The 14,342-nt window shown below is 39.2% G+C and overlaps 1 protein-coding gene across 1 annotated transcript in view; it reads right to left on the bottom strand.

Annotated features, from left to right (window-relative positions):
• The window catches only part of cdc45 (CDC45 cell division cycle 45 homolog (S. cerevisiae)), a 61,815-nt gene that overhangs the window by 29,495 nt on the left and 17,978 nt on the right, over positions 1 to 14,342 (bottom strand). Inside the window, exons 4-9 of the mRNA XM_073055707.1 lie at positions 13,527 to 13,664; positions 10,243 to 10,389; positions 9,010 to 9,068; positions 6,977 to 7,025; positions 335 to 396; positions 141 to 191 (exon numbers count right to left, since the gene is read on the bottom strand). Of these exons, the coding sequence (XP_072911808.1) occupies positions 141 to 191; positions 335 to 396; positions 6,977 to 7,025; positions 9,010 to 9,068; positions 10,243 to 10,389; positions 13,527 to 13,664 (506 nt within the window). The remainder of the gene's footprint in view (positions 1 to 140; positions 192 to 334; positions 397 to 6,976; positions 7,026 to 9,009; positions 9,069 to 10,242; positions 10,390 to 13,526; positions 13,665 to 14,342) is intronic.

Genomic DNA, 14,342 nt, shown 5'->3' with positions numbered 1-14,342 from the left:
GATAAAACACCCTCTGGCTGAAGAAATTCCTCATGCTAGTGCATGATACCTTGCATCTAATTAACAACAAGCTTCATCTAGGAGTCCTTCCCATTAACACTGGACAGTAAAACAGTGCATTAGCATTTCTGAACACTTACTGTGTGATTTTGTCATGAACCCATTGGTCGGTCAAACCAACAATAGCCCACCTGGAAAGGAGATAAGCAAAACGTTACAAAACATTACTTCAAGCAGTAAAATACTGTAAACTGCAAAAACTGTAACAACGTATGATCAAGCAAACAAGCATTAATGACAGATAATTTTCTATAATGATGAAGGAATTGCTTACCACAACATGTCATTCGAGTCCTTTGACATGATCCAGGCCAGTTCAAATATTACCATGGCAGACTGCAGGTAAATAACAGGATTATTAATTGATCAGCTCTGGTCATTTATATTAATCAAGGACTTCCGCCACTGTTCAGTATTTTAAACTTTTTCCAAATATAGATGCTTCAGATGCTTTTCAATCAAATCGCATGTTATCAGTTTCCAGCTGTCTTTGGAATTTATAAACTCATTGGTCTGTAAATTGTAGTTGTATTAACAATGCAAGTCAGGTTTGTTGACATTTTTGTGTAAAATTGATAGCAACACGTGCAGTTAAATGCAGAAACACAAGTCACTAATACCCTAATCCTGCACAGGATGTACTGGCAGCCTTCATATAGGCCAACAGGAATCTGACATGAACTTCAAAACATTTTTACATTTTAATTATACCATTTTTGCTGCGAAATGCAAGGTTAACATTTTCAGTTAAGGAGGGAACAGTATAGTTCGATATATTGCTCTAGAGCATGTGAGAGCAAGCCCACTGAAAGGTACCAGCACCCATGGTGTTGCTGGGCACGAGGGCTGAGCTTGCTGTAGTCCAGAGGTGAGATCCCAAATGGCAACTCAGCCAGGATAACATGTACATGCCCTGCCTGAAGTGCAAATGTGCTTTAACACAACAGACCTGGGAGCAGATTTGGTCTTTGGAGCTCAATTGTTTTTTAAAAAAATGTATAATGTCTCCAACATTCAGAGACATGTAAAGACCATTAACATAGACATATTGATAAAAGTACTTCCTTTGGATGCTCATTATGTTTGATAATGTCACCAATCAAACCCAAAAGACTACAACTATAAAAATCAGGCACAGGCCCCAATGCTATTATAACAAGTGTCAATCTTGTATTTATTCAGCAACTGGTACCTGAAGCATCATAAATTAACTGCAGGATTTTATAAATGTAGAGCAAGATTAAGGTTTAAAATAAGATTGTCTTTGTCACATGAACATTGAAACATTCAGTAAAATATGCTATTTTAGCAACAGCAAGTATGCTGGGAGCGTCCCACAAGTTTTGCCATATTCATAGCATGCGCACAATTGACTAACCCTAATCCATATGCCTTCTTAGAAACTGTGGGAGGAAACCCGAACACTCAGAGGAAACCCGTGCGAATTCCTTAGACGGGCAAGAAATGAATGCTGATCTTCTGATTGCTGGTGTAAGGCATTACACTAACAACCCTACATACTGCCCCAGTATGCATTAGTAACAATTATGTCAACATACTGCCATAAATTGGCATTGAGAGCAGTGTTTAATTTATAAATAGATCATTGGCATATTTTTGTACTCAACTGAACTGAGACAAGACCTTGGTGTAACGTCTCTTTCAAAAGTTGCTATTTCCAACAATCAAGTAGGCTCTGGAACATTAGCCTGGCTGAATATTTATACTGCTGTGTAAACTCAGTATGTGGTTGCAATCCTTATTCCAGAATCAGAGTTCTTACTTCAGGGTAACATTTTCCCCAATATGCAGGACAGCCATATTGTCAGAGCTATCATGTTTCAGTTAAGACATTAAGTCATGTTAAAAGAATAGGAAGCTTCCAGTGCTCAGCTGGTCAGCCACAATCCAACTGTGCTTTGTGACCTTGCTGTGTGCAAAATTGTCCATCACTTTTGTAACAATGACTGCACTTCAGAGGCTATTCACAGACTTTGAAAGCAGTTTGGGGTGATACAAGAATACAAAAGCTCTGTGCTAAAATGTCAATGGAGAGCCCCAGAATTCTGATGCCAGACTTGGAATACTAGCTGATACTGGAAAACATTGGTGCAGGCAAATGAGGCTGACTATTCAGGGTCCACTACATTGACAAGGGAAGATAAAGTACAATGAAAAAGTTTAAATAGTTTGTTTCAGAGAATTGGAAATGTATACCTCAGAGAAAAGAGATTCCAAAAAATGAGAAAAGCTAGAGGCAAACAATCCATTTGAGTGTGCTAGACTGAAGAGATATAGCATTACACTTAGAGGAAATGTTTCCTGTCTGTCACGGACTGGAATCTAAGATAGCAGGAAATCATGCCCATACGCAAACTTGATTCAGGGAAACTTTCCATACAACTTTTTAAAAATTCATTAAAAGGATCACATTTTCTTGAAGGCAAAGATTATGAAGTGGGTAAGCAGTGCTCATCAGCTCATAGGTTTTTTTCCCCGCTGATTTTCAAAATTAATTTGCATGCCATCAGGTTCCAACAGTGCACTGGGTACAGAAAACCTGTACGGATCAACTGGCGCGAGTGTTCCAGGACATCTTCAACCTCTCATTTCCCCTCTCTTCAGATTACTGAATGGCCCATGAATGCTGCCCTTATTCTTCTATTTTGTAATTTACAATAATTTTATTTCTTTGTTACACATATTACACAGTTTCAAAACAGCTCTTTATCTCCCAAGAAATACAATGAAGTAGCTCAATTAATGTTTTTTTCCCCCAGATGCTTTGAGTAAATGTTGAGAATTTAGTAGCCGTGAACAGTGAAGAGCAAGGGCAAGAATGGTTAGCCATGCCCATCAAGCATTTGAAAATGATCACCTCTCCAGAAACTGTAAAGAATTTACTTTCTCATTTATGGCCTGTGCTGTAGGTCAATAAAAGGATAAAGGAACAATTTAGTCCTGTGTTTGGTTATCAGACTGTATCATGCTAAGAATCCTCATGGTGACTGAACAGATTGTGACTAGATCCAAGGAATGAAAGGAAAATGGATACAAAAAAGTATAAATATGCTTGTCCTGTTACCTTTGGCATTCTCAAAACATAACAATTTAAAGTTTGTAGAACAGGTCAAGAATTCAAAAGATGTCATTCGGAGGATAAAGGATTAATGCATCGTGCTTTGCCTAGACCACATACAGTACAACCACTACTTTCTCAAAGCGTTTTTGAAAGAGATGAACTTTCCAAAAACCACAAAAATCCTTTGAATGGATCTGTCCATTTATCTAAGCTAAGTGTTTTTATGAATCATCCCAAATATATCATCTTCAAGTGGAAAGGGCTGGATTACAACACACACATCATCATTCTCTCCGTGAAAGACTTCGAAGAATATGCATGAGTAGATGTACAGCCTCAAAGCTGTACGCCTCACAAAGAACAAGTAGCACGATGTGGACTGCACATTCTTCTGCTCACACTGAAGAGCAAAAGAAAAATTCAGTTCCTCCAGGCAAGCAAGATTGTTGCCAAAATCCTGATAATACAGAATAGAACTTTGCCATAACCCGCTGAAAAGTGAAAGATTTCTTTTATTAAAATAAGAGCAAAAAATGCAGCACGTTTCCCTGTATTTAAAAAGTTATTTCAAGGATCTACACATTGCTAGCAAGCAAAAATTTATGAGTAGCATACAAAAATATCTTGGTGTTGTAAGGGAAGAAATTGTAGAATCTAAATATACTAAAAAAGGAATTTCCACACCCTGAATAGTACAAATGAGCGAAGAACCCACAAATGGTTATGTCTCCTGTTTTGGAGTTTCCAGATGTTTCGAAATGTAGGTCTGGCTAGTGCCAAAGTTACTCTGACAAAATGCAGCAGTGAATTCTGTAGCTGATGCATGCGGGAGGAATATGTTTATAGAGGCTGAGAATACTTAGAGTTGCTCAAAGTACACAACCAATCCTACTCTGTTCATACAGAACTTTTAAAGCAGTATCAGCACCATTCATAACTAAAAGCATTGCATCAAAACATACAGAATTTCTATCCAAATGTCTGGCTTCCTCTGAAATGTTGCTGATCTTGAAACTTGAAAATCAGATTGAACAAGTTGGAAGAAGATTGCGTAGCTCTATTAGGTGTACATGAACGGGTACAACACTTCATATAAACAGAGTTTGATATAGTAACTGGAGCCGTCCGCTGTTTACAATAGCTTAGGTATAGTAGAACAGATTTTGAGGTGCTTTGATGAAAAGTGAAATCAAAAGGAGAGGTATTTGAAAGGAAAGCAGAGGTTAAAAAATTATAATGAGGTTCCAGGAACACACAATAAAGAGGAGCATTAGCTTCCTGACAGAGGATATGGAACGCATTCAATACACATTCCACCACAATGTCCAAAAGGAATAAGGGTATTTGGCAGTGGATATGAACTTGACAATGATCAGAAATGAAAGTTGAAGGACTAATCTCTGTAGAACGAGAGGAAGTTGAGACACAGGCAATAAGTTCTCAGAAGATTATGAAATCTTCATTGACTTAATCTCATGATTATAATGTGTACAAAATCTTGGCATGAATACATTCATAAGATTGTTTTTCCCCCTTCTTTTAAAGGGAAAATAGTGTGATGCAAGTGTTTTGGTTAAATTAACTGTCAGTATATCTGTTACTGTAGGACTGGTGGAATTACACCGCGTAGATATTTTAATGACTGCCACAGGAAAGTTTCAAGTTTCAACATGCCACATTATGGGTCTGCAGCCATATACAAACCAGATTAAGCAAGTACAGTACATATTCATGACAGTTGAGTAACATCACAATGAGATTTGACCCACATAAATTGTCAAATTTCCCCGTGAAAGACAGACACAAGGATTCCTTTCTCTGAAAAGGAATGTTCACTATCGAAACCATATATAACCATATAACAATTACAGCACATAAACAGACCATCTCGGCCCTTCTAGTCCGTGCCGAACGCTTACTCTCACCTAGTCCCATTAGCCCGCACTCAGCCCATAACCCTCCATTCCTTTCCTGTCCATATACCTATCCAATTTTACTTTAAATGACAACCGAACCTGCCTCTACCACTTCTACTGGAAGCTCGTTCCACACAGCTACCACTCTGAGTAAAGAAATTCCCCCTCGTGTTTTGCCCCCTAACTCTCAACTCATGTCCTCGTTTGAATCTCCCCTACTCTCAATGGAAAAAGCCTATCAATGTCAACTCTACCTATCCTCCTCATAATTTTAAATACCTCTATCAAGTCCCCCCATCAACCTTCTATGCTCCAAAGAATAAAGACCTAACTTGTTCAACCTTTCCCTGTAACTTAGGTGCTGAAACCCAGGTAACATTCTAGTAAATCTTCTCTGTACTCCCTATTTTGTTGACATCTTTCCTATAATTCAGTGACCAAAACTGTACACAATACTCCAAATTCAGCCTTACCAATGCCTTGTACAATTTTAACATTACATCCCAACTCCTATACTCAATGCTCTGATTTATAAAGGCCAGCATACCAAAAGCTTTCTTCACTACCCAACACATGAGATTCCACCTTCAGGGAACTATGCACCATTATTCCTAGATCACTCTGTTCTACTGCATTCTTCAATGCCCTACCATTTACCATGTATATCCTATTTGGATTATTCCTACCAAAATGTAGTACCTCACCTTTATCAGCATTAAACTCCATCTGCCATCGTTCAGCCCACTCTTCTAACTGGCTTAAATCTCTCTGCAAACTTTGAAAACCTGCTTCATTATCCACAACGTCACCTACCTTAGTATCATCTGCATACTTCCTAATCCAATTTACCACCCCATCATCCAGATCGTTACTGTACATGACAAACAACATTGGACCCAATACAGATCCCTGAGGCACACCACTAGTCACCGGCCTCCAACCTGACAAACAGTTATCCACCACTACTCTCTGGCATCTCCCATCCAGCCACTGTTGAATCCATTTTACTACTTCAATATTAATACTTAACGATTGAACCTTCCTAACTAACCTTCCATGCAGAACCTTGTCAAAGGCCTTACTGGTCCATATAGACAACATCCACTGCTTTACCCTCGTCAACTTTCCTCGTAACCTCTTCAAAAAATTCAATAAGATTTGTCAAACATGACCTTCCAGGCACAAATCCATGTTGACTGTTCCTAATCAGACCCTGTCTATCCAGATAATTATATATACCATCTCTAAGAATACTTTCCATTAATTTACCCACCACTGACGTCAACCTGACAGGCCTATAATTGCTAGGTTTACTCTTAGAGAAAACTATCTCTTTTTTCTCTTAGAGAAAATTATCATGGAACTGGCTGCTTTGGGAGTTACTATATCTCTGAATAAATAAAATTGACAAAGTGAAGAATAGGCCTTTTGTGCCACACCAGCAGCAATCCCCAATTTAACCCTAGTCTATTCACAAGGCAATTTACAATCACCCAATTAACCTACTAACCGTACATCTTTGGACTGTGGGAGAAAACCGCAGCACCTGGAGGAAACCCAAGCATTCCATAGGGAGGAAGTACAAACTCCTTTCAGAGGACATCAGCATTGAACTCTGAATGCCGAATCTCCAAGCTATAATTGTGTCACGCTAACCACCATCGTCTACTTTGGCTTCTAGGAAGGGGATTTCATCAAACCCATTCTCCCGCTCTTTCCCCATAGCATAGTATGTTAGTCTATCGAGTGCATATCCAATTCCCCTGAGGTCATTGATTGATGCTGTTTGCATCACCCTTAGGAGGCACAAAATAACCTGGAATGACAATGAATGGCATAAATTTTCACCAAACTTAATTTTTAAAAAAATATAGTTAAACAGCACCTTTACATTCACATAATGATTTTTAATACGTACTGAAGTCCCATGGTATTCATATTGTTCATATTCAAATAAGATCTCTCGCCTGCAAAAGAACAGATGGATTGTTAGTATTCTGATACAACAGGGGTTCCCAGCCTTTTCTATGACTTGGAGCAATATCATTAAGTCTGTCAACTTAAGGTTGGGAACTGCTGTGCTACAATCTCACATTCATTTCATACAGAAAAGAATAATGAAAAAATTAATAAATAAATATTGCACAGCAAAATTAATTTGAAAATTTCTTTAAAGATTCAGCATGGAACAGGCACCTGGTGCCACACCAACCAGCATCCCACCTATTTGACCCTTGCACAATCACAGGACAATTTACCACGGGCAATTAACCCACCAACCTGTACATCTTTGGACTGTGGAAGGAAACCGGAGCACCCAGAGTATGCCCACGTGGTCACCTTTTGGACAATTTCCTCTCTCGCCCTAATAAAACTTTACTTGCCATTTAGTTTGTAAAATACATGTAATGTCTGAAGGTAGGCAATCACCCATGTCTACAAACATGATCTCTTCCAGTATCCAGAGGTCTGAGGTCTTTAGGTTTGCTTCCTGTAACAAGCTTGCTTTGCTAGCTTTTCCTTCCATTCTTAGCAAGCACCTGCAGGTTCACACCCTTCGCTGCTGAATTGACCCGTGAGCTTCTGACCACAATTACTCCATTACCAAGAATGTCCACTTCCTTCTGCGTAACATAGCATCACCCTGCACTCATCCCAACCAACTCAGTTGCTGAAATCATTATTCATGCTTTTACCACATCTAAACCAATGCTCTCTGATCAGCTTTGGTTTTCAAATTTACAAAAAACATTCTTGTACAATTCAGCTGCCTTAGCTTTTAATTATTCCAAGTCTCACTTACCCATCACACCCTAGCTCACTGAACTCAGTCAAGAAATAGTCACATTAAAATCTTTATGCAAATCCTCACAGTCTTCTCCATTCCTGCACTGAAAATCTTCTCGTCCAAAAAGCCACTTAGATGTCTGTGATCCTCCAGTGCTGAACTCTGTTGCAACACTGATCATCATAGTTTCACCTTAAGATGCCACTTACAAACTCTCTCTTTAACTACAGATTTAGATTAGCACAATTATGTGAAGTTGAAAATTTGTAGATCTTTTAGGAGCATATTGGAATTGCCCATCTATCTTTAGCAAAGGCATGGATGAGGATTTCAGCAGTAGCTGATGAGGGCTCAGATCAGTTAAGGTGCATTGGGCAATGTGGATTTAGACTATATAACACACACACTGACACTGCGCTGTTAAGTAGTTTGGGACGTTTTACATTTAATATACTATTATAAACATCTGCTGTGTTACTAAGGTAAGGAGTAACTTTGTTGAATAGATGTTGAGGGAATTGTTGTAAAGTAAAATTACAATCCTGGAAAACGAATGGAGATTTTCTTTTTAAAAATGTGTACAATCCACAAAAGGGGAGAGAACTTGAAATATTTGATGAGAAGAGGGAAATATTTCATAAAATGCTGTTAAAGAGATGAAATTTATAGGTACCCTCTGCTCATTGATATGTGAAGGATTGTATCTCTGTGCAGCAGCAAGCAACCAGCATGAAAATGAGTCAAATATAAAAACAAAGGGAAAAAGACAAAAGAAAGCACTGTTACTCCAGTTAGGAGTACACAATAAAAAGGTACATTGAGGAGGATATTGCCTGGAATACTCCAGTTACAAGGAGACACTTGGATAGGCTGGGCTTGTTTTCTAGGAGCTAAGGTGACTGTGGGCATGCTGCAAGGTGAATGCCAAATTACGATGGGCACAGAGAGTAGGAAACTTTCCCCATCCGGTATAGATGGGTATGTAGCAGTTGGTATGGATGCAGTGAACCAAAAGGACAGTCTTTGTTCTGTCACTGCTGATCAGTCTTTCCCCCCCCACAAAGAGAAAAGGACAAGCTGTCCTGTGCTTAATTTGCATACTACTTATAAAGAACAGAACAGAAATTATAACATTGATAGAAGTCAACTCCAACAGCCTGTACCTGCGGTCCTCCCATTCACGTCGATGACGTCTTCGATCAATTCTCCTCTCCATGGATGCCTGGAACAGTATTATTTTTTTTAAAATAAAAACTGCAATAACAAACCCAGCAAGATATCCACTCAACATAAACTGGAGAACATGATACATAATTACCCATACTGCTGAGAATTGGGACTGCTCTTAATAGTAACTTTCTCCACTAAGCATAAATGCAATAAAAATAAGATGAAGTCAGTCAGAAAAGTTCAACTCCCTTTGATTCAAGTTTATCAAATACAGATTAAAGTAGAACAAAAACAATGTTCTTCATGCTTCTGTGTGCAGAACATAAGAAAATTGTGAAGTAGGACTTTTTCCTAAACAATATCTTTATAAATGAATATAAGTGAAACAAAGTTTCAAATTCAATTGTTTATTTTTTCCAATGTTCTTTACTCAAAGTACTGACTTGGTGCAATAATATCGGTTAGGCACTGAGAGTTTTCAAAAACTGACTCATTATCTTTCCTTATAAGTCAGACTCAATATCAAAGGTCAAAGGTTACTGAACTGTTAGTGGCATCAAGGAAAAAACAAAATGATTGTCACTAATAGTCATAGGCATACGAGTTCTATCAATGGTCATTAAAAAGCATCCAATACACTTGCTAATTTACTTTCTCATTCACTAAGCTTTAAGACTGCTCCAGAATAAACTTATCCATCGGATTGATTAATTGGCATAGATTAAGTCTGGAATTCCATGCGTCTACATGATCCTGTACCAGATTGTGGAATACTTCTCTAAACAAAGCTTTGAGGAAAGTGATAAGATCATATTTCAAAATAAAAACTGTCCAGAAATTCAACTGTATGAATTCTTCTCAGAATTATACCACTGGTCAGGAGCAGACACCTACTAGTTTCTGAAATAAGCCCAATTTCTGGTTATTTCATGTCACTCTGGAAATTTAACTAGGCATTTCTAGACATCAATCAATCTTGGCAATTGACTCAGCAGGGACAGATAAAATTAAGTCAGTCCTGATACAATGCCACTCAGAAAGGATTGTTGAGATATGTTAATCACTTTGTTGAGGGTATATCCATCATGGATTCAGTGCAGTGCCAAACTTAAGCCCTCTGCGAGGCAACAACCTGGCTTTACGTTATACCCTTCGCCTCTCACCCCAACATTGCACCACCGCTGCCTGATATATACAGAATATTGCAATTCTCGGCAGCCGCTCACCTCATCCAAACGCTTGCGTTTTCCTGAAGGCTCTGAGCCTTCACTTTCGTTTCCAGAGTCCTCTGAATCCTCATCTTCTTCATCCCTGAAAATATCATCATACGCAGGAACACCAAGGTCGTCATCCTGCTTAATCAGTAGCTTTATCTAAAAGACAGGACATTATTAACCACGTTAACTGCTTTAAAAGTCAGGCAAATTAACATGTCTTAGAGACATTCTGAAAAATCTTGTAGTTGCTTGGGACTGATATCTAGACTATTTTCAGGAAAACTTGGCAGAACTTGCAGGACTTTCTATTGCTTTATTATCAAGGAATGGGATGAGATCTCTAATATTGAATCAGAATGAACATTCACAGAAATCCACTGCTGGAGATCAGAGAGGAACGATACTGACAAATTTAATTTTGTTTTTTGCTTTCCCCTTAGATGCATGCTTTTAAAGAGTCAGTTCAATACTCTGCGTGACTGGGATATCATTGCCTTAACAGAAACATGGTTGAGAGAGAGGCATGACTGTCAGCTCAATGTTGCAGGATACAGACATGATACAGGTACGAGAGAAGGGGGAAGGTGCCTTCTTGATGTAGGAGAAAATAACAATACTTAAGAGAATATTTCTTGGAGGAAAATCATCCAATGAAGTCCTACTGTAGAACTTAGAAACAAGAAATGGGTGGCCACTTTGATGGCTGGACCATATTGGGTCAAGCCAACAGTCAGCAAGAATTAGAACAGATGTGTAGAGAGGATTTCAGGTAGTTGTAAGGATAAAAGGGCAGTATAAGTGGGTGGTTTTAGCTTCCCTGATATTGACTGTGGATATAGTGCAAAGGGCATGGGCTGGGCAGCATTTATTAAATGTGCTCAAGGTGGTTTCTTCAATCAATATGTAGAGGACTATGAGAAGAGGGCACAACACCGGACCACCTCTAAGGGAACGGGAGAGGGTAAACAACTGAAAGGTCAGTCAGACTGTACTTTGGGTTGAATGACCACAATTCTATTAGCTTTAAAATGGTTATGGAGAAAGATAGGACAGTCCTCAGTTTGTGATCCTGATGGACTCACTTTCAAGGACACTTCATTTATGGCCTTGATATTTATTGCTTATTTATTAATATGTTTTTCTTTTTTGTATTTGCATAGATTGTTGTCTTTTGCACTTTGGTTGTCCGTCCGTCCTACTGGGTGCAGTCTTTCACTGATTCTACTGAGTTCCTTGGATTTACTGCGCATGTGTAAGAAAACGAATCTCAGGGTTGTACGTTTCATGCAGGCGTGCGGGCAGGAGTCCGTGCCAGGAAAAAAGCAAGCCCTAGCCAGCCAGCCCTCCCGTCCATTCTGCGCTCAAATGGACATTAAATTGACTACATCTGTGGCAATGAAATACTCGGTGGGAGTACAGAAATGGACGGAATCCCGGACACTGCCATTCAGCTGATTATTTATGTAATAGTTTTTCCCCCAAGCCATCGGACTACCAATCTACTAACCTCTGCTGTGCCCATTATCTTGTTTATTATTTATTGTAATGCTTGCACTGTTGTGTACTTTATGCAGTCCTGGGTAGGTCTGTAGTCTAGTGTAGTTTTTGTGTTGGCTTACGTAGCTCAGTGTAGTTTTTGTATTGTTTCATGTAGCAACATGGTCCTGAAAAATGTTGTCTCGTTTTTACTGTGTACTGTACCAGCAGTTATGGTTGAAACGACAATAAAAAGCAACGTGACTTGACTTGATGTACTTTGAAATGGGGGCAGAACCAACTTTAGGCAGGATTTTGCAGAGACTGAATAGTGTGAGACTTATCCTGATAAAGGAGCAGCTGGCAAGGTGTAGCACGCTCTTGCTAAGATGAAGAGCAAAGGTTGACAATTTCTTAAAATTAGTTGATGAAAAGTACTGAGGCTCTGATAAGGAAAAAGGAAGCATACATTGGGCTTAGATAATCAAGAACAAGTGAATCCCTCAAAGTTTAGAACTGAGGGGCACAAATGAGGGATATCAGGAGGGCAGGAGATGGATCTAGCTGGTAGGGTTAAGGAGACTGGCTGCACATGTCGATAGGGTGGTAAGAGCAGCATGAACATCCTTGCTTTTATTAGTCAAGGAAATGAGTTCAAGAGCTGGGAGGTTATGCTACAGCTTCAGAAAATTCTAGTTAAGGCATAGCTGGAACAACACATTCATTTCTGGTTGACCAAAGGAAGGATGTAGAAGCTTTGGAGAGAACACAGAAGAGGTTTACCAGAATTCTACCTGGATTAGAGAGTATGCACTGAAAGGGGAGTTTGAACAACAATGGCTTGTTTTCTCTGGAGCAGGAGACTGAGGGGAGATCTGATACATATTTACAAGATTACAAGGAGGCACAGACAGAACAGCTCTCTTTTTCCCTGGGGTTGAAATGTCCAATACCAGAGGTGAGAGGGGTTAAGTTCAAAGTCACTGTATGGGGTAATGTTTTTTTAAAAACTACAGAGAGCTGTGAGTGCCTGGGATGGTGCTGGAGACAAATACAAAAGGTATTCAAGAGGCCCTGAGATAGGCACATGAATGGCAGCAGATGGAAGGATATGGACATCACGTAGGCAAAAAGGATTAGATCAGTTTGTCACTTGATTACTTTGAAAGGCCTGTTCTTGTGCTGTATTGTTCAATGTTCTACATTCTAATATTAAAAATAAAAAGGCAGCTATGAAGAGAACAGGCCCCTCTTAATGTGGCCATCCATGTGTGATCCAAGCAATCAAAGCTAATGATGAGTAATTACCTCTATTTTTTACTTCTTCACTTGCTTGCCACAAACAAAATAACTGATTACTGGTATTAGCGCATGCAGCATTAATATTTTCCAACATTTTAAATGCACCAGATGCTTTCGCAGAACAGGTCAGAAGTAAAAGTCCTACGCTGTTTACATGGGAAAAAACAAAGTAGCCTTGCTGACGGGGGTCAGTGTGTACTTCACTTTACATCAACATGGTTGTGGCGTTCCTTCCGTGACTGGATTTGAAATATACTGCTATGCAAAGCAGAGAAAAGCTCCATGTCTGGTTCAAAAAATTCCTCACTGTAAACTCTAACATGCCAAGTGTGAACCATGGGAAAATACTCTGCTTCCCAAAATAGCAAGTTTTGTTTTGCTTTCAAAAGGTACACTCAGTGACCAAGGAAATTATACATGAATAGAACAGGAAATAAAAGTAAAACAAAGCTCAATATTTTGTACATAGAAATATCAACTCATACTAAGCTGCCGTCAATGTCTGACAGACATACCTGTGTATCATTATAAACATTAATGACATCAATAGGCCTGTGGGTATCACAGATAAAGAAAACAGTGTCCTCATCAGGCTGCAGCACCTCCAGTAGATCCAGGTTAGCACCACAATTGATTAGCACGTGATACTTGAACTGCAATTGGGAGAGAGAGAGAGATTCAGTGACAAGTACTGCACAGATTACTCACTTTACCAACTTCCACCTACCTGTACAGAGCAAACATTTATACCAAAGAATAATTAATAAACCTATCAATTAGAGTATAGAACACTACAACTCAGTATAGGCCCTTCGGCCCACAATGTTGTGCTGACCACTTCACCTGCACTAAGATCTATCTAACTCTTCCCTCTGACATCGCCCATTTTTCTATCATCCAAGTCCCCATGACACCTGCCTGTACCACCATCCTGAGTAGGGTGTTCCACACATCTATCATACTGTTTAAAAAAGTGACAAACCCCACCCCCATACCTCTAATTACAGTAAAATTATGTCCCCTTGTATTAGCCATTTTCGCCCTAGAAAAAAAGTCCAAATTGTTCTGAGATCTCTTACATTCTCCCGATTCAATTATAACCCTTGCATCCTTCATTCCAAAATAAGGCTATACTTTCAGCCTTCTTGGTCTCACGAATGGTCTTCTATTAAATATTTCTGCCGCCCTTGTCTCCTTTAAAATGACCCCCGAACCCATCTCATTGAGTAAGCATTTAGGTACGCACCCTGGGAACTCCTTTAATTCTACATCAGTCATAACCTCATTAAACCCTGTGGAATGTATCAGAATAAGGTTCATTATCACCGTAA

The sequence above is a fragment of the Hemitrygon akajei genome, chromosome 9, assembly GCF_048418815.1.
Source record: "Hemitrygon akajei chromosome 9, sHemAka1.3, whole genome shotgun sequence".
NCBI lineage: Eukaryota > Metazoa > Chordata > Chondrichthyes > Myliobatiformes > Dasyatidae > Hemitrygon > Hemitrygon akajei.
The sequence above is the reverse complement of the archived record's forward strand: the minus strand, read 5'-3'. Positions and strand labels throughout refer to the sequence as shown.